Here is a 20,908-nt window from a genome sequence, read left to right on the forward strand (position 1 = left end):
AGAAGGCACCACACCATGCATATATTGTTCTAAACACATTTAATTGCAATTTGGTTTTTTTGCATGTTAGTTGCTAAAAGCCCAAGAATGTTCTTGAAGAAGAGAAAAGCTTTCCTGTGCAAATAATCCCTTAACTTTGACAGCACTGTACTTTCCAGTTTTTAATAACAGCTGTTCAAACAAACTTTTTTATAATTCAAAAAGTACAAAGTAGGATTGGTATTGGGGAGGATCATAAACTTATGTGCTAGTGTTTTTTATTGATGGAAGGCTCAATGTGCACACTATCTTCTAAATGCAGACTTCGATTTTTCTCCTGGTATATCAGGTAAATGGTGCATTACTGGATCAAGGCTAATAGACCTGGTGTGTCATACAATAGCTCACTCTTGCCCAAAGAGAAAAGCTTCCAGGAATGGGGGGGATCTCTGATGGCCATGTCATTCCTCCAAAGTCTCATATTCTGTCAAAAAAAGTACATACACATCCCCAACCTGTGAACCAAATTCAAAGGTTTATTTGCCCCAGACTTTCCAAAATGAAAAACAGGTTTGCCGGTTTAATTATTTATCTACATTCTCTCTAAAATCCTTATGAGCCACTAAGCTAACATGAATACTGCACAGCACTATGCTATCCTCATGTTTGACTGTTTCTTAGAAATACTGGCTATTGCAGTGTCACAGACATCAGACCCTGGGTTTGGGGCAGACTTGGTTTATTTTTGCTTAAGCTGCTGGACAGAGACTCTGAATACAGAAATCCCCGTGCCCTCACACCCTCACAGTCTGTGCACAAGATCTTCATGTGCCCTATGTGCACCTCTTGATCAACAGAAATTTATGGTCCAGGATCTTCCAGCGCCTCATTGGATTCTTTATCCATGCCCACACGGACAGGCCATTAACTGCTCTTATCTTGCAGCTTGGTGCAGCCTTGGGACTCTCTTTTGTGTTACTGGGTACCTCATCTGGAAGTTTCTGGTCCTTCTCTGTTTCCTCCCCTGCTGAGCCAGCCATGCTGACAAAGGGAGCTCATTTCAAGTTCACCTATAGTGTTTTGTGCAGGGCCTATTCGTGCTAAATCGTAAGCAAGTTACAATTGAACTTAAGCCCATGCATTTCTCATATTTTATAAGTAAATCTATTTTAATCCCAAACTGACAGACACCTTGAGAGGAAAATACCATGCTGTAAGCCTTTGATTGTTGCTTTTGTTGTATAACTTCATTGAAGGGATGGTGAGGCATTGTAACAGGCTGCCCAGGGTAGTGGTTGAGTCACCATCCCTGGAGGTGTTCAGGTGTGGGTGTGGTACTTAGGGATATGGTTAAGTGCTAACATGGTGGTACTGGGTTAACAGTTTGACATACATGATGTCAGAGGTCTTTTCCAACCTCAACAGTTCTCCATTTCCATGATTATAGCATGGGGTAAAATCATGGTCTCTGATAGCCACATAGTCTTCACTCTGCAGCAAAAGGTGAAGACACTCTTTGTCTAAAACCTCATCTGTCACCATGAGTGGAAAATAAAATGAAAAACTTTCCAGAGACGTTTACTACTTCAAACACAAATTTGCAGGAGGACTGTGCTTTTCCACTGTTCCCTTGATCACCAGTTGGTTGTGGTCTACGTAGGGTGACTTTTGACAGCTGGGGTACAAGGCTGAGATATTAAATTATCCAGGCACATGCACCAGTGCATGGACCAGTAGCAGTGCCGAACCCCAGGCTGCTATCACCAGTGTAGCTAATAAGAAAAACATGTTAGAAAAGAAAAAATAATTTTGTTCTTATAAAGAAGCCAGGAATTGCCACAGAGTTACGAGAAGCTGATTTTGACATGATCGTGGGAAATGATTAAGAAAAGAGAAGGAAGTTAAGGATGAACTATTACCCAAACTTCTGACACACTCTAAATGTGGTGAAAAGTCGTGTGAACAACTGGATGGAGGATTCAGCAGGGGAGAAGTCGCGATGGAGCAGAGGGAAGACAAACGGGCAGCAGCTGCCTTCGCTCCGCGGGCGGTGCGCGGGGGCGCTGCCGGCGAGGGGCGGGCAGGGCAGGAGATAAACGGGGCGCGATCGGCCCGACAGCGCCGCTCCCTCTCACAGCCGCCGAGGTCGCGGACGGGAGCGGGCGTATTGTCCCGGGAAGGCACGGCGGGGTGGAGCCGGACTCCACGCTGGGCTGCCCGGGGCTCTCGGTCGGGGAGGGCGGTGCCCAGCTGAGCCGAGCCCCGCTCCGTGCCGGCCGCCCTCAACTCGCCTCGTCCCGTCTCCGTGCCCGCCCGCCCGGGAGCGGAGAGAAGCGCGGGCAGAGGGGCCGGCACGAGGAGGGAGGGAGGGAGCCGCCTCGCCGGGGTTTGCCCGGCTGCTCGCGATGGGACGCGGGCCCGCCTGAGCACCTGCCGGCAGCCCCCGCTCCCCTCAGCCCTCGACGCCGCTATGGAGAGCCCCGTGAGCGGCAGCGCGGCCGCGGAGCCGGCGCCCCCCGGCGCGGAGCCGGAGCTGGCGGCCGGGGGCCCGGCGGAGGTGGAGGCGGCGGAGGTGGGCTCGGCAGCCCCGCGGCCGCGCTGCCTGCGGGCCGTGTACGTGCTGAACGACCCACCCAAGGCGGGCGCCGGGGCGCGGAGCCCCGAGGCCGGGGCGCGGCAGTGCCTGCTGCGGGCCTGCGAGGCCGAGGGAGCCCAGCTCAGCACCGTCAACTTCGGCGAGCTGGACTTCGGTGAGACGGCGGTGCTGGACGCCTTCTACGACGCGGGTGAGCGGGCTGGGCTGAGGCGGGACGCGGGGCGGGGGCTCGGGCTGGAGCCTGCCCCGCGCCGCCTCCCGGGTCGTGCGGGGACACGGCCGGCCGGGACGGGAGCGCTCGGTGAAGGTGGTGCCGGGGAACAGGGAGAGCGGGGCTCTGGGCAGGGGGTGTGGGGACAGCGAGATGGGTGCGAAGGGATCCTCGTGTAATGCGGCCAGCACAGGGAGCAGGAGAAGGTGAGAAAAAAGTTGAGGCTCTTACAGCAGCTCCTTCAGTCGCCACGGTGCGTTGTCCCAGCAGGACTGTGGGTCCTGCAGTACCAACCGAGCCTTAAGGAATAGCCGAGCTCCTGCTGGGGTGGTTTGCTAAGAAGCCTCTTCCAGCCTGATGGGGAGCTTAGAGTGAGACACAGGACAAAGACACACCACCAGCCGCTGATCTGGCCTGGCCACAGGCTTCATGTTCACCGCACTCACTCCAGACTGGACAGTGAAATTGTACGAGAAAAAGTGTATTATTCTGTATTGCTCTGAACAAGGGCCCTGAGGAATACTTGTGGGTATTGCCCACGTTGTTCAGGTTCCAGCTGGTGACAGGTGTCTGTCAGTTCAAAAGAAAGCTGCTGTCCCTTATCCACTCAAAAACACCTGGCTAGTTTGGCACTATGGCAGAGAACTGTGAGCTTTTTGAGCACTCCTTGGAAGCTTCTGAGCCAATAGGTATTATAAACTAATCAAGGTGAGTATGTGGACATTTTGCTGGCATGCAGACAAACTTTTATCTCCTATCTGTATGAGCCAGCATAAGGAAATGTTGGAAATTTACAAACTCCAAAGATGGAAAGTACTCTTTAAGCGTATCTTTCACAGTTCATCTTTCATAAGAACTTTGTTTTCCTCATGAGATGTGTTAAAGAATATTTCCTAAAAATTTAGCCGTATTTTAAATTCTCATGTGATTGAGTCAATTTCATCCCAATAAGTCACGCAAATATTGAGGAACCTCAAATCCTTTTTGTCAGTATTTTTCCCCAGTCAGAGTTTTTTTTGTCTCTGCTAGCAAGGTTGACCAGTATGTAATTGTTGACCAGAATGTAAAACATTCTTTGTGCATCTTAGTACACAAACACAACCTAGCAATTTCTTTTATAGCCACTGTGAAGGTAAGAATAATGTACTCATCAACACAAAATTATTCCTCTGTTTCTGCTAATAGTGCTATTAATGTATTAGACACACACCTGCTGTACGTTGTACTGGGAGTCTGAAACAGCTATTTGAAAGGGGTTCTTAAGTTACTGCATTCTGAAGTGAGTGCTTCTTCTCTAGGAGTGTGCCCTAACTTGGCAGAATTTTGATTCAAGTCATCTTGTTTGACCAGGATCATTTTATCCCTGATTAATACCACTTTGTAATAGTAAGGTGCCTGTTACTGGATACACCTTCAACACTCATATCCAGTTTTTTTTTTTTTCAATTAAAAAGTAATTGAATGATCCATAATCTGGAATTGTTCCAAAGGTGACTGTTAAAAATAGACTTTTTATGGATTTTTTTTCCAGTAGCAACAATTTGATATCAGCCATGGGAACAACTTTTTAGTTTAACTTCTTAGTAATGTATGCCTGGGATTGCTGACATCTATTCAGTTCTTAAGAGGAACACTGGTAAGAATAAGTGTTAATGTGAATGCTTCTATGGCTCACGATGAACTTTGTGTTAGGAAGTTCCCATGTGTTTACTTTAAAAATAAAACAATCTAAAGAAGTTTTATTGCTTCCTGGGTAAGATATTAAGGAGGTGTTTCCCACACTGAAGATATCTCTTACAGTGTATTTTTACTTTCTCTAGTTGAGGGGTAGAACCTTGAAAAGCAATTCCTCTTGCTTTGTAACGAGTGGTGGGGTCTCTGAGAGGTGCTGGCCTGTTGCCTTCCCTTGGTTTAGTAATGGAACCTTAACCATCTACTAATGCTTAATGACTGAGCAGCAAAGACCAAAAGATCATCTCATTGTGAGTAGTATTGACGGCTCTTTGTTAAAAATGTTACCTATTAGCCTTTTTCCCTGACTGTGCCTGAAATTGTAGCTTTTACTCAGCCATTAGACCGCCCCCTCCAAAGCAGTTTATTCACCTTATTTAGTATGAATCTATAAGTACCTTTTGTGACAAAATCACCAAACTTTGGTGTTTGTTGTGACAAACACCAAAAGGACAGAGTACAACAAAAAACTTCAACAGAAGCCTCGTTCCTGTCTGCAGGCAGGTTTTTTGGTAGATGATTTTTCAGTAGAACACTGAGAAAAGAGCTGCAAATCCACTTAAATTTTTTAATCAGAGTATATGTGTTTTTTACCTTGAGTGTAGTCATTACTGACTTGCCATAATTTGAAATTTTATAGTGAATGGAAGCATGGCTTACGCCTTTAGTTAGGTATTGCAGACCTGCAGGTAATGCAGGTGACCCTGATCTTAAGAAATCACTCAGCTTTCTAAGGTTTTGCTTTGCTGAAGGAGAACTACAGCACTTGTGAAAGCAAACTTAAAAGTCATGAGTTAAAAACTTGGTAAAAGAAAGAAATAAGATTTCTTTGCTCAGTGTGGGCTAGAAACAAGCTGTCAGCAAAGTAATTTATATTTTCCAAAAATGGGCAATGATATCTACCTAATAGAGGAGCAACAAGGATGCCTGCACATATTGACTGTATCTCTGGGAAGAAAAGAAGGTAATGTTTTTAAACTAAAACTGGCAAGTAGTGTGAGGCTTTTTTTTGCAGAAAATAAAAGAATAAAAGTAATTTTCCCTAGGAACAGTGAGCCTAGGAGCTAATTGAGAATTTTTACAATTCTTCAGAATTATCCCATGAAGAAAATCAAACCATAGGTACTGTAGTGCATTCATAAACAACTTGAGAGACGCAGTGGAAAGGTGAGTGTGACTTGGATATAGTGATGTTACAGGAAGAGTGATTAATAACTGCAAAGGATCTTCCTGTTCTGAACGTACTAAGAAAGCAAACATGATGTCAAAGTCAAATGTCTGACCTGTACCTCTGAAAGGATGATTTTAGATAGAAAAAATGTAGCTTTTCCTTGTCTGCTCAAAAATATCAAATCTTAGTGCCTGCAGTGCCAGGCAATAGGGTTTGGCTACAGTGTTAAGGGAAGGGGTGTACAAAATACAGTTATACAGGTTTTGGGTGTTCCCATTTTGGTTTATGAAATCCTTTCTCTGTAGCTGATCATACTTTTCCCTCATGAGGGATGTGCAGCAATCTGTTTTGAGGCCTGGAATATTTCTTTGACCATTTGACCACAGCATTTAGAAATTATACAGTCAGCAGGTTGAAAATCAGCTGAAAGGAAGACAGGCTAGAGAGCAAGTGGTGTACTGAGGAAGAGAGCTAATTGCTGACCTGAGATAAGTGAGTGTTCCTCTGACAATCCAGGAAACTGTCAGGTAATCTGTGAGTATAGGGGAATATTTTGAAGTCTGTTTCTGCTGTTGACACTCCAGGAAACTGTCAGGTAATTTGTGAGTATAGGGGAATATTTTGAAGTCTGTTTCTGCTGTTTTGCTGTATATGAGCTTCTCTAATCATTATCCTGTGTGATAAGGCAGCCCCAAAATGCATGGTGTGATACCTGTCTCTGCAGGCTTGTCTTCGTCCAGAGCCAAGACTTGGGAGTGAGCCTAAACAGAGACTGAAGCACAGATCCTCCTTACTTCTGTACCTTATTTCTTAACCCTGATTACTTGTCCATGAAACTTTTTTTGCTTTGTGTTACACTGTGAAAGGGGAAGGAGGAAATAAATTTGCTGGATCCTAATTTTCAGGCTCTGGCACTTGCTGGAGGAATCATTGCCTGTTCCTCAGCTGTCTGCCCTGAAACCCTCTGCCCTCAGAAGGCCAGTGTCCCCACTCCAGAATTGGCAGGGAAGCTTCAGCGTCTTCAGCCTGAGGGCTGAGTGCATCAGGTGCAGTAAACACTTGTCACTGCTGTAGGATAATATACAGCATGGTAACCCCTGTAGCTTAGCTGGAGGCACAGCTTCCCTCGCTGACTCTGCTGCAGGGAGCAGAGTCTCTGACAGGAATGACAGGTGAGGGCAATCACTTCTAAACAAACTTCATCATACTTTGCTGCTGCAGTTTATCTTTGCCCCTGGGTGTGACAGGCAGCAGTGGTGGAGTTAAGGGTTAGTGTTCTGAGGCTTACTTCAGCAGGCAGGGTTTGCTGTTTTTCTGAGGAACACTTAAAATCTTTTCTTCCCTTTCTTTTCCCACAAAGGTAACTCAATGGCTAGGGGTATATTTGCTTTAAATCTCAAGAGACATACATACCACAGAATACAAAAGTACCAAGAGAAGCAAACCAGCCATCTTTAGAACAGGAAGGTGGTGGATGAGAGGCTGGGCTGGATATTGTGCTGCTTCACTAAAACAGCAGAGCTGTTGGGACCTGATCTTTTATCTCTGTGTGTTGCTGCACATCTAGAGTGACTTCAGGTGTCTCCAGCAAAGCTCTGTGTAGTGACATCAAACCAAATATTCTTGTAACAAAACGCTTTAATATACCATTATTGTAGTCCTTTTTTATCCAAGTGTGTGAGGCCAGTTTTAAATGACAGAAACAAACATCAGGTCTATATGTTACTGTCATAAAACAGTTGAGGTTGGCAGACACCTGAAAGATCATTCCATTTTAACCCCTCTGACATGGGCAGAGATACCTTTCACTAAACCAGGTTGCTCAAAGCCCTGTCCAGACTGGCTTTGAACACTTCCAGGGATGGGATATCCACAACCTCTCTGTGTAATCTGTTTCAATGTGTTATTATCCTCACAGTAATCTAAATCAGCTCTTTCATCTTGAAGCCATTCCCCCTTGCCCTATCACTACAGTAAAAAGTCCCTCTCCAGTTCTCTTGAAGCCCCCTTTAGGTAATGCAAGGTGCTATAAGGTTCTCCCCAGAGCCTTTTCTTCTCCAGGCAAAACAGCCCCAACCCTCTCAACCCATCTTCCTGGGGGATGTGTTCCAGCCCTCTGGTCATCTTCACAGTCCTCCTCTTGAACCTCTCAAACAGGTTCTCACCCTTTTAACGCTGGACACTCCAGAGCTGGATGCAGCACTTCTGGTGGGGTCTCACAAAAGCAGAGTAGATGGGGAGAGTCCCCTGCCTTGACTTGCCAGCCCTGCTGCTTTTGATGAAGTACAGGACACAGTTGGACTGATGATCTCAGAGGTCTTTTCCAACCTAGTTAATAATTTCTATGATTGATTGATTCCTTCTGTGATTCATGCACCTTCATCTTCCTTAGATGTTCTCAAACCTCATATTCTGCATGATACACAACACAAATGGTATGTTTCTGGGTTTTTTTAACTTATTCTGCAAGTAATATTTTTCCTTGTGTGATTATAAGTCAAATTGAGTCTCACTAAATAGACTTAGAAGCTTTTACACCCATTACAGCCATTACAAGTGACTTCAAAAATTTGAACATGTAAGATTATTCTGAAAAAAAGGAACAACTGCATCTATTGAAGTGCTTTAGCTCTGAAGACCAATTCTTGTCACATGGCTCTTGAAACACTGCAGTAAAGTGGGTTTTGGTGGTTTGTTTTTAATATTGTTTAATTTATTTTTTAAAAAATAAAACTGGCAGCATTTTCTGGAATTCTTCATATCAGTAAATGTTCTTCTGATAGAGGTTTTTTTTACTCTGATAGGAGGAAAGAACTGTGCTGGCTATGCATAGCAGTCTGCAAATTCTAAAGGTCTTTTATTTATTTTTTTAAGAAGTATATGCAAATGTATTTTTCATGTAGTTCCTAATTTGCTCTGGAGGAATCTACTGTGCCATTTGACTGTGAGATGCTGGCAAGAAGATCTCCAGTTCTGCCTTTTGCATTTCAAGTTGACTTTCAGTGACTCCCACCCGCTCATATCCTTTGCAGTGATTGCATGCTTGCTCAGTCTTGCTGTGCTGTGTGTAGCATGTTCTTCATAGGTAAGAATAATTTCTCTTAGACCTGCAGTCTCAAAATTAGGTTAAACAAAAATAAAGGAAGTGTTTGCTTATGTGGGTTAATTACATTGCTTTAATTTCCATCCTCCATAAAACAGATTATGGTAGATATGTGGTATCTCATATTAAGTTCTGCAGTCATGCTCTTCCTTTATCAGTGTAATCTTTTTTATCAGTGTAAGCTTTTTTAATTGTTAAATTATGCTTGCACATGATAGTTAAAAGGTAAGTAATTAAACACACTTGCACATGCTAGTTAAAAAGTAGCCTTTACAGGCTAGTAAGGGTAAGTTCCTGGTTTGCCTTGAGGTAGAAATCTTCTGACTTGTAAGGACTTGTGCAAAACCCAGTAGAGAACTCAAGATGTTTTGGTTTCCTCAAGATGGACTTGTGTCAGAGTAGTCAACAGCTCTTGGCCAGGAACAAGAAGTAGGATACAGTGATTATGTGCATGATTATTATTTGATTTATTGCTAATTTATTGTCTAAATACTGCTGTAATTAGGCTGTAATACAATAAGTAAATAACTATAATCTATTAAAACAGATAATAGTGCAATAGAGTCAAGGTCTCTCCAGTTATGAGCTTCAATGGGACCCCCTTACTTTCTAAACTCAGAGTTTAGGTGTGGCTAGGTCCCCTAGCTGAGATTTGGTCAACAGTTTATGTCTAAAGGCTTATAATAAGCAGGTTTGGCTAGAAAAGTACAGGTCAACAGTCTTTAGCCTTGGAGAGATCACCATTCCAAAGCAACAAAGCACCTATGTGGCTGCTTTTGGATTTTATCTCCACATGTGACTGGATCTTAGTGGTTTTCACTCACTGTCAAAAAGTCAGTGTTTCCCATCTTCAGGCTGCAGGCTTCCATGTGGGAGGGAATTCCACCTGGAAGCTGCTTGCAGCACCAGGAGACCAGCTGGCCCTGTCTCTGCCAGCATTTGATACCCTTCTGCAGGCCAGTGTGCACCAAAGTCAGTCCTGAATATCTTGGCTCCCCATCTCTGGAGTGCATTAATTTACATTCAGACAGTTCCTCCTGCAATCCTCGCCTGGTGTTCCGGTCCTAGGAACAAGCCTCACTGCCATCAGGGACTGCAGCAGGGGGGACGCTGTGGGGCTGTGTGTGGAGGTCACATGCAATGGCCCAGCTAGCTTCTGTCAGCATCACAAGCCTCAAATTCAAACTCTGGCTGCAAACCTGTGTCCTGGAGATACTCAGGGCATGCTCCTGCTTCCATGCATGTGGAGGAGCAGTGCAAGGGTGTTGTGTGGCTAACATTTGGCAGCTGAGATGAGTGTAGGGTCTTTCTTAGGAGGGCCTCAATGTGGTTTGCCCGTTGCAGCTGAACTCCGTGAACACAGTAGGCTCTGGTTGCCATGCACTTCAGGAGGGTTGTGAATTGCTTTAGCCTCAGGCTACCTTTGAACAGCAGCAAGGGTGCCTGAGGCTGAGCCAAGAGAGGCTTGCAGCTGTTGCTTTGTCCTGCCCCCTGGCACAGGCTGGGTACAAACAGCCTAGCTCCTGTGTCAGCTGAGGTCAGGGGGATTCAGAGAGCAGCCGATGGGTCAAACGTGTCTCACGGTATGATTTCACCCCACCTGTCTTCTTTCAGAAGTGCTGCACATCTCTTCACCTTTCCCTGGGAGGTCGGGCTGGTTATAGAAATGTGCCAGGAGCAAAAATTGCATCACTGTTCTCTGCAAGGAGAAGACATGAATTCTGACACAAGTACTGGATTGCTGTGTCATGGAAAGCCACTCATGCTTTTTTTATCCTTCGTAGTACTCAGCCTGATCAGGTCAATGATTCTGCTGTGTGTTCAAGGTGGTGGAATTGAAACTTCTCAGCTATTCTTTGGTAACACTTCAGAGCATTTAAAATTTTGTCTAAGTAGTTCAGCAGCTGTTATGTCTTGGAGCGCAAAGCCCAATGGGATTCACGACTTTAAAATGTGTACCCCAGCTTTTATTACATTGAAGGTAAATGGTCCCAGCCTTGGTTAGCACAGTCTGTCTTTAACTGCAGTGGGCTCTGATGACAGGCAGAAATCTGAAATGTAATGAAACAGTGATGACACTGTTAGGACTACATCCCTAGCCTTCTGCTGATGTGGGATGGTACAGCTAAATCCAGCAGTAAGGGAAGTACTCCTGTTGATCACAGCAGAACTTATAGCTCTGTCTGTTCTAGTATATACTACTTTTATGCTTAAATTGTGTTTTAAAAGTCTTCAATATCTCTTTAAAGCAAAACACAAGGAGAAGAATCTTGAAGTGCTTTTTTAACCCTCCTTCAGTATAATCCTTTTTTATTTTGCATCATGCTATGGAGGGAAATGTGTCTGGATTCTTTACATTTTGTGGGATTTTATTCTGTTCAGTAAAACAGCCCTTCATGCACAGAGCTGTAGCACAACCAGGGGTGGTTGAGGGCCTCTCAACAATTTGAAAACTGTTTATCACATGATAGATGTTTACCACATGATTTCTAAACCTTTTGAAGTGTATGCCAAAAATATGCTAGTTCTGGAAAACAAACAACCTTCCATGTAAATCAGCATGATAAGGAGCTTTCTCTAAAATTCTTCAGTTTCCTACTGGTGCTGGCAGTGCTTTCCGTGAATAGTGGTACTTTGATGCCTCCAAGCACATCAAAAAGAAGTGGTAGATTCTATGAAACTGATTATGGGGAAAATAACAGGGAAGTTACTTTTTTAAACTCGGGGTAGTGAATTATTTGCCACTTGGTTGCTGTCCTTTCTCCCTCCTTCCCTTTAAATTTTTTACAACTATTTAGTAGCTAGATCAGCCACAAGAAATTGGGTTGAATCAAGTATCTGTCTTTGCCTTAGTCAGAGAAAAGCTGCAGGTTTTTTCTATTGTGGAAAAATATCTGCCCATAACAATTTCCCTCAGCTGAAGATTAGCTGCATTAACTCTATTGTTGCTGCCTTTCACTCACAGAAGCTGAAGAAAGAAATTTCTTTCTGCTAATTTGTGTGTTGAGGGAGACATTCGTTGTTAGTTTTGCCTTTGATTGGAGAATGACAATGTGAAACTGAGATTGGGAACTGGTAAATGAAAACAGTACAAGGCTTTATTCTGTCTCTGTGTTGCTCTATAACAGTGCTAGACCAGTCATTGCTGTTGTGCTAATCTTAGCAGATAATAAAAATTTGCAGGAGAAAAGCTAATGTTTACAATTGTGTTACTGTTTGGTTCTGGGCTGCCTTACTTAGCAGAGCTTCTGTGTGCACAATCCTGTTTCACACAGTAACTGTCAGCTTTTATCAGCATCACCTCTGCCTTCTCTGCAGCTGAGATACGTGTTTCAGATATTTTCTTTGCCAGTGGATGTTTGGTATGCTTCAGTCTTTTTAAACCCAGTTTGAAAAGAGGACATGATTACCAAGCTCAAAGCCAGGCACTGTGCATGTGTTTTCCTACTGCTGTTTATGGGGCTTAAGATAACTAACAAGTTATGGGATGTTGTCAGCTGGAGAAAGTATTCAAACCAGAATGAAGTCAGAATATGGTTGAGGTGGATTTCTTGATTTCATGATAATTAAATTGGGAAACTGATAAACTTAGCTTTTTGCTTATTATAGTAACAAAACTAGGTAAGTCTTCATATTGTTTTGGGAAAACCAGAAACTCTCTTGACTTTCTGGCTTGTGATCAAGTAAAAAAAAGAATGCTTGACTATTTAAAAAATTTTTTACCCTTTTTTCCTAGTTTTGCAGTAGTGCCTCTGTGATGGTATAATATAAATTAAGAGAAGAATAATGTGTTAACTTCTGTAATTTTGGGTATTTTGGACAATTTTAAAGATGAATATTCAGAATTTAGCATCTTAAATCTAAACTTTCTTATATCCTCTTACCATGACAAGGTACAGGTTAGCCTGGGGATATTGGTGGAAGAGAAACTTGACATGGGCCAGCACCTCAGAGAGCCAACTGCACCCAAAGCAGTATGGCCAGCAGGGAAAAGGAGGGGATTCTGATGAGAATCCCTGCAGGTCTGTGGGCCCCAGTGTAGGAGAGATGTGCACCTGTTGAAATGAGTCCAGAGGAGGCTGTGAAGGTGATCAGAGGGCTGGAGCACCTCTCCCAGGAACACAGACTGAGAGGGTTGGGGCTGTTTAGCCTGTAGAAGAGAAGGCTCTGGGGAGACCTTATGGCACCTTGCAGTGCCTGAAGAGGGCTACAAGAGAGCTGGAGAGGGGCCTTTTACACAAGCTTGCAGATAGGCCAAGAGGGAATGGCTTCAACCTAAAATGGGATAGCTTTAGATTTGCTATATGAAGCAATTCTTTACTGTGAGGATGGCAGGGCTTTGGCACAGGCTGCCCAGAGAAGCTGTGGGTGCCCCATCCCTGGAAGCGTTCAGGGCCAGGTTGGATGGGGCCTTGAGGAACCTGGACTAGTGGAGGTGTCTCTGCCCATGTCAGAGGGGTTGAAACTAGATGACCTTTAAGGTCCCTTCCAACCTAAACCATTCCATGTTTTTAGGTGGAAAATGCTGGAGACCATGTTTGGAGGTTTGTTGCAAAATTACAATTTCATGTGATTCATTTTGTCTGAATCACTATTTGGAAGTACTAATATTCCTCTGATTCTATGAAGATCTTAGGGAATAGGTTCCCCTGTGATAACAGTCTGTGTTTGTGCTTAATGTTCTCTGTCTACATGCTGGAATTTATAGAATTATATATATGCTGTATTTATAGAATAGTTAAAGACTAAGTAGATAATGGCTATGTCTCTAGAAAGACCAGCTTCTACTAAAATTCTAGATTTTATTGATCTCTACATAGTGTCTTGAAATTGATTTCTCTCATTTTTTAATGGAAGCTTCCAATTTTTTAAATTACAGTATTGAGTGGTACATCAGGATTTTTTCAGTAGCACATGCAGTCTTTTAGACTGGCATGTAAAGCTTGTACTGTTTACAGGAAAGATAAAAATAGCAGAGAGGATCCACATCTGCCCAGCATCTGGAGTGTTGTATCAAGGACTCAGTCTCTGTATGTGAGTGCAAGTCTCTTGGCTCACAGAGGCTTCATGTAAACTTTATCTCCATTTGCACTTTAATAATACTGCCTTTCTTCAATAGATTTTTTTCTGTGCATAACTTACTGTGCTTTATGTGGGTACTAAATGACAGTATGGGAGTCCATCAACATAAAGAGGAAATCTATGATATAGTTATGAGATGGGATACCTCAGTTTAGTACATAAAAATTCCCATTGCTAATGATGGAGACATCTCTTGATTTGATTTTAAAAAACATATTTGGGAAAAAATAAGATATTTGGACTAAGAAAGTATCACTTTTTTTATTTGCTATATATTTAAATAAAGAAAGGAATAAAGTCTTAGTTTAACTCAGACTTACGAGCTTTAGTGTACTGAAATATTTTTTCTATTTTAGTTCCTTGTATTTTGATTACTTTTCTTCTTACTATATTTCTTTGATAATAAGATAAAGATCAGCATAATTTTACTTCTCCAATTTTTTTTTAATATATGTTGTTGGCCAGTCTGTGTGACCTGTGGGAGATGTGCAGATTTAGCAGGTTTTTTATGTTCCCCAGCCAAGGTATTCAACATTAAATGATGAGTGATTCTCAAATGGTTTAGTTTGGATAAATGTCGAAGAGGTTGAAGCTTATTTAACCTCCTTGGCCTAAAAATTTATTTGACTGCAGCTGGGGAGAAAGGGACAATGTTCCTTGTTGAATTTCATCCTCTCTTTAATTTCACTTAGGCCAGGTTATCCAACTTTTTTTTTCCTGTACTTCATTCCCTTTGATTGCCTTTGTTGACCCAGTGTAGGAAGTGCAGAGGTGCAGGAGAAGTTAAATAAAGTTCACCTTTCTCATTCCACATACCCACCTCCCCCTCCAGTTGCAGGCAAGGTTCAGATTCGGTTCAGGCTTGGGGTGTTTTTTCTCTGTGCTCTCTGGGGCTGGCTCCACTCTGGAGCACTGCAGTGGAAATGGTTTGGTGTGAGCCTTGGTACACTGCTGGTGCAGCAGGCAAGTGTGAACTGCCTGCTTTTAATTTACTCTGCTGTTTCTTTTCTTCTCTGATACTAAATAGGGCAGAAAAATGTCCTGTAGAATTAGTAGGTTCTTTGGCTTGCTAAAAAAATTAGGAAAAAGTGTTATTCTTAATGACTCGGCATAGTGAAAAGTATGTGTGATGTGAGACAGTTACGACAGTTACTCATTATGTCAGTCTGACATCTATATCAAAATTTCTAATATACTGAGAGTATATAAACAGGGAAAAATATTGAATAGATGTCTTCAGATCATCTGTGACTGATAAGTGTTTTTTTCAGTGTTCTGATTTAAAGCAAGAAATGAGCAACCTCTGGAATCTTCATTTGTCTACATGTGTGAACAGAAAACTAAGGAGACAAATGTGGCTTATTCAATTACTCTTTGAGAAGTTTAAAATGCTGCTTCTTTACTATTCATTTGTGTATAAAAGTTGAATGAAAAATGGAAATACCTGTCTTTTTGAGGTATGAATCAGGCATACTGATTGTTCTGTAGATGCTTAGCTATTTTGCAGGTGGAAGACTGCAGATGCTGAATCAGAGACTATTCAAGTTCTAAGTCCTACCAAGGTACAGTAGGATTATAGAAGTGAATTGCTTAGGTAAAATATTAGAAATTTTCTTCTCTCTGAAGGCATTTGGTTTGTTACCAAGTACATTTAAAATGAGAGATCTGTTTTTCAAAATCACTGTTTATGTTTCAGTGGGGTATTTTTTTTTCCTTCAAAAACTCAGAATCTTAATAACTGCATGGTCAACAAGCCCCTCTGAAATCCCAGTTTATATGACTGGGCTAGCATCACACAGCAGCTGTGGGGTAGGAAGAAGCAGGTATGGAATTCAGTTTCACAGGCAAGCATTCAGCTGCTTAAGCCATGATAATGCCCTTTTTCTTCCTGCAATGCTGCCAGCCTCTGTCACGGTGTCATTGCTTCAGTCAGCCGCCAGTGAGGCTGATGGGAACTGCTCTGTTCCCCACGAGCTCCACAGTCACTGGTGTGCCCTGAGCTGTTCTCATGGGGTAATCCCAGCTGGAGCTAAACACCACTCACTGTCACTTCCTCACCAGCAGGCTTGGAGAGAGAACTGGAAGAGTGAAAGTGAAACAGCTCGTGGGTTGAGAAAAGGACAGTTTCATATAAGGCAAAAGTTGTTTGTGTTGTGTTACTGGCAACAAGGCCAGCTCAGGTTGGGTCACTCCTGCACTTGCCCTGCTTCTTGTAAGACTTCTCCTCCAGTGGTGCCTGCTATAAGCAGATTTTATGACATGTAACTCATGGTTGCAGCCATGTAAAGGTGTAGCTGTTAAAATCTGCACCCCTGCTCCCTTTGGATCAGACCATAGGGTTTAAAATGGCAATGAAAAAAAAGAAAATTTACTCTATCTCACCCAAAAACAGCACAGCTGTGTTTAAAAAAAAATTATTAGAATGTTAAGATTCTTCAGTCTATTTTAACTATAGTTAGGTAGCCAGCATCTCTGTCTGTCTGTCTATCTATCTATGATAGAGTAGTTCACAGTATATATAAAGGAAGGACTGTTTATCCTGAAACTTGTAGTGATTAATAGTTTTTGCTTTTTACACTGTACATGGTCAAGTGATTGATGTCAACCTGAAATAGCAAATTGCTTTGTCTTTCTTCCCCATTTTACTTGTGCTGGGAGCATGTTTATGAGGTTTAAATAACAGTAATTTTAAAATGTAAATACTTCGTTCTGGCATTCATCAAATACGATTATAATTCAGTAGGAATGATTCTAAGAGATGTGTACCATCTTAACCTAGAATCTTTTTCACTATTTACAGAACTGGATTTTTAAGTTACAGATGCAAATGCCTTTTGTTACGCAATATGTGAAAAGTGAGTTGTCCTGAAATTAAGTTTTTAGCTGTTATTTCTTTCAATTGTTAGTTTAACAGTTTCTTCAAGTACTTTGCCAGGACAATAGTGTGAAGCACTGATCAGCTACAGTGACAGAGCTTCTGTCTGCTACTTGTGCTAGCACTGACTTAGCCAGAAATTGCCAAGTTAGATAGGTTGATGGATAAGGAGAGAAGAGGACAATGAGAGAGACTTAGTGGATCATGTGAAGGAGGTAGGACTTGCAGGTTCATCTGCCTGAGCCACAAAACCACTGAAAGGGCTAAGATGCAAGCAATGAGATCTCTCTCAGTTCCTAACCTGGGATCTTGAACAGTGTAGATTTACAAGAAATGGTATAAATATCAGTCTTTTGTGCATGTCACAACTTCTATAATGCATTTTTTACCAATGTGTAGATCTTGGCAGCATCCACCTGATAGGATTGTGCTTGGTGACTAAAGATCTGTGACTGTGGTCCCAGAGTAGGTAAATTTTTACAATCCTTCCTCAAGGAAGGGAGATTGTGTAAAGGGGTCTGTGCTGTGAGTTTCCAGAGACAGTGTGTGTGGACATCATCTTTTTGACTTTGACCTCTCACACTGCTGTGAGTTAACTCCCTCAGACTTGAGGTTTTGTTGTTCCTGGGACCTCACAAGATATGGTATAAAAGGAAAAAAAAAAAAAAATAGAAGCTTAAGTCTATTACTAGCTTTTATAATAATGACTTTGTCTTGCAGGGAAATGTAATGCTTATATTTGGCTTGAAGGTATTTTTGCAAAAATTTAATTAATTTGTAAACTTCATCCATAGGTGGGAAGGTTATAGTCAATGCTTCAATGTAATTAAACAGGTTATATGAGTAAGAGAAAGGACCCTGGGCTGAGATAGTACATGCACAAACACCTCTTAAAGATGTGAGTCATCCCCACAGTTGTATAACAGTGAGTGCCAAAACAAACAACATTGTAAACTGGGACTCACAAATGAGCTCCCAATTTGTGGAAAACTCAAGCAAGAGATAAGTGTTTGAGAGATCCCTGGAAATCTTAGGTGAGGATTTGAATTGTGACAGTCCTTCCTCTCTCACAGGTAGAGAGAATGTGAGTAAAGTACTGATGAGAAAGATCTGTAGTCCTTCTTCACTGGCCATTTGTTGGTTAACTGATGGGAACACATCTAGGGAAGCATCTGCTGAGATTATGTATTTCTTAGTCTGGAGTGCCTTAGTGGTTGATAAAATCCTCAAAGCAGAGCTGTGAGGCTCTGTGGAAGGGGCACTGAACACCTTCAGTGTGGGTGTCTGCAGTTGCCTGGATTCCCCTCGTGGGCAGTGGAGAGAAACTGGCACTTCTGGGCTGAAGTTCATCTCCTGAAGTTCTCACAGTTCAGAGGAATGGGGCTGGAAAAGTGCTTTTGCTCTCTCTGTGCTGACAATGGAGGCAGTGACAACAGGCTCACCTGAGACCAAACCTCTCCCTTGTGACTCTGAGCAGCTCACTGCCCAGAACTTTGCTTTGGAGTGAGCAGCACTTCATGGGGCTGAGAGGAGTTACTTCCAAACAGCTTCACCAAACATCTGACAAATTTCTGACTTGGTGCTTGAAAACTGCTTAATTTGGCATGAGAGGATGTTTAACAGTGGCCAGAAAAATAAGTTTTCCAATGCAGTCTCAAAATGACTTGAGTTGGTTTTGATTAAATCTCTTAAAAGAAAAAAGAAAGAAACAAAACCCAACAACCTGAAGCAAAGACTGGCAAAGTTAAAAAGGATTGAAAGCAAAGCTTTGTCATGGAAAATATTAAGCAATTTCTAAGCCTAGGCATGTACTGTTTACAGTGAATTATATATTTCCTAACTTCTGCAATTCAACATTTAAAGAAGAGTTCTTTGAGGATTAGGTCTTTGTTTCCTTCTTTCCCTAAACTGCCAACTGTAAAAAAAATAAAAAAGAAAGACCAAAAAAGTCACAAATTATGTTGTCTTCTGAGAGAGTTTATTATCAGGTGTTTCCAATCATACAATATTTTTCTTCTTCATACTTGTGCAAAGCATTAAAAACACATTCTGAGCTTGGATGCCTCTGTATTACATTAACTGCATTCATTAACTGCATTACTTTTTCCTCCCGTGCCAGTTCTTGTGGGTGCTGGTTGTATTCTGATTTGGCAGTCTGAAAGATTCTCCCTGAAGATCTGTTAAAGAAATAATAAGCATAGGCATTCTATTGGCACAATTTTTGCTTTTCTAGATCAGTAGAATTGCCCTGTTCTTTTAATACAGTGTCTTGCCCTGTTTGAAACTTGGTTTTGCTGTGAATTTAATAGTATTTAAGAAGTATCGAAAATGTTAAAGCTTTTGCTGTCAAAGAGTTTTGGAAGAGTCCTTGTTTCCATTTAACAGAATAGTTCCTAAAATGCAATTTCAGGGTAAGATTTTGAAAAGCTTTAGATAATGTATCTAATGAATAAGAAAACCCCAAATCATAAAAATAAATGAGAACTCAGGCTACAGATCAATTCCTAGAACTGGCAGTGTTGCTCACCTGCTGTACTTTGTTCTGTTCCTCTCAACTAAAGTGTAGTCTCTTGGGTGATGTAATTTTTGGAACAGACGTTTAGCTATTAAGCAATATGTATTAATTATAAATATGGCACAAATACTTTGTTGTGTTTTAGAAAAATGAGTTGTTTTAGATACTAGTTTCCCTGAGTTGCAATAAATGCCACTGAAGCATGAAAAATATGTTCTAATTCTATTTTTAGTGTGTGTTCCGTGTACCAGAGGACAGATGAAAGATGCAGTATCTGTAAAGTAACACCACAGCACTAACATGATTTCTGGCTGCAATGTCCAGGTCTGAATGTAACCCTATTGTGGAGTTGTTTGTATGAAAGGGGGGTTTTGTACAGAATTACAAAAGCCAGAGATGAGCGTTGGCCCCTCAGTCTTAGCTGTTCTGTTGTTTTGCATGGTTGTCTGATTTTCACAGTATCATCTGAGGGCTGATTTTGCTGGATAAGAATTGCCAGTGATTGTTATAATGTACATATATTGCTAAGATAGCCTAAGACTAAAATTTTCAAAGGTTGCCAAAGCTAGAATTTGAAATCAAAAGGACAAAAGACTACAGGTGAGAACTGATCTCAAGAACAAGAAGTTTCTCTCTAGTTACGATTCCACTAAATATTTAAAATTAACACAAGTTTTGTATTCTTTATCTACATTAAAATGCTGTCAGGCTCTGTGTACATGATGCTGTGCTGGTTGAATCCATGACTAGTTTCACTCCATGTGCTACACGTGCCTCTATTTTTGATACACTGGATTATTCTGTTTTCTGCTTCTTTGCACTTCACATTTCACCACCTGCAGCGTGGCTGTCCGAAAAGTGCTCCTTCCTGTGCCATTTCAGGCCGCTGGGGGTTCTCCCAGCGCTTTCACTGGAAGCTGTATGAGGCACTCCTGTTATCCGTACAGGAAAAAAATAGTGTTCCAGCTTTCTTACCTCCACTTTCAGACTGTAATCAGACTGTAAGTGCTACAACTTTTCTTGGTAAATTTTAACCATTCTGGTGGTTTAAAACCTGCATTATTTCAGCTTTTTGTGCTGGGAGCTGAGAGGATTGAGTTTGAGTGTTCCAAACTTTTCATGTGCACAGGAAGGAGGAGCTGCCTTGCTGGGCCACATGAAAGGACTTTGTAGCACCACCCCGATGCTATGGTTAGAAACACATTCGGTTGTCAGCTGTTCCTCCTCCTCCTCTTCCTCCTCCTTTACACGGATGTGTCTGCTTTCCACACAAAGCCCAGCTGGCCCACTTTGCTTACCACAGCTGTTCCCAGAATTGTCTCTGGAGGTGGGACTTTGCCAGTGTTGATGTGTTGTGTGTTAGTTGGAGCAAAGCAATCATTTGAATTGCTACAGTTAGTAAAGCTTCTGGGCAGTGAAAAGGCTCATCTGAAAAATTAAAAGATTTTTTGTTTCCTAGTAATAGCAGAGCTCAGGATTTGCCTGGTCCTTTCAGGAAAGTTATTTAACAGCAAACTTTCCTTAGTCAAGAAGGCTGCTGCTGCTTATCTAATACATAGTTCATCTTCAGCATTCTTCATTCACATTTACTGGGCAGAGCAGTTTCACAGGGAAGGATGTGAAACTGGTTTCCAGGGCAAGATTT

General features: G+C 42.1%; 1 protein-coding gene across 2 annotated transcripts in view; it reads left to right on the forward strand.

Moving 5' to 3' along the window:
* Nucleotides 1-2,081: 2,081 nt before the first annotated feature.
* Nucleotides 2,082-20,908, forward strand: part of MAP3K15 (mitogen-activated protein kinase kinase kinase 15) — an 80,385-nt gene continuing 61,558 nt past the window's right edge. For both annotated transcript variants that reach the window (XM_074534641.1, XM_005484406.4), the window contains exon 1: nt 2,082-2,765. In XM_074534641.1, the coding sequence (XP_074390742.1) occupies nt 2,450-2,765 (316 nt within the window). In that variant the 5' untranslated portion in view covers nt 2,082-2,449. The remainder of the gene's footprint in view (nt 2,766-20,908) is intronic.

This window comes from Zonotrichia albicollis, chromosome 2 (assembly GCF_047830755.1).
Source record: "Zonotrichia albicollis isolate bZonAlb1 chromosome 2, bZonAlb1.hap1, whole genome shotgun sequence".
Lineage (NCBI taxonomy): Eukaryota > Metazoa > Chordata > Aves > Passeriformes > Passerellidae > Zonotrichia > Zonotrichia albicollis.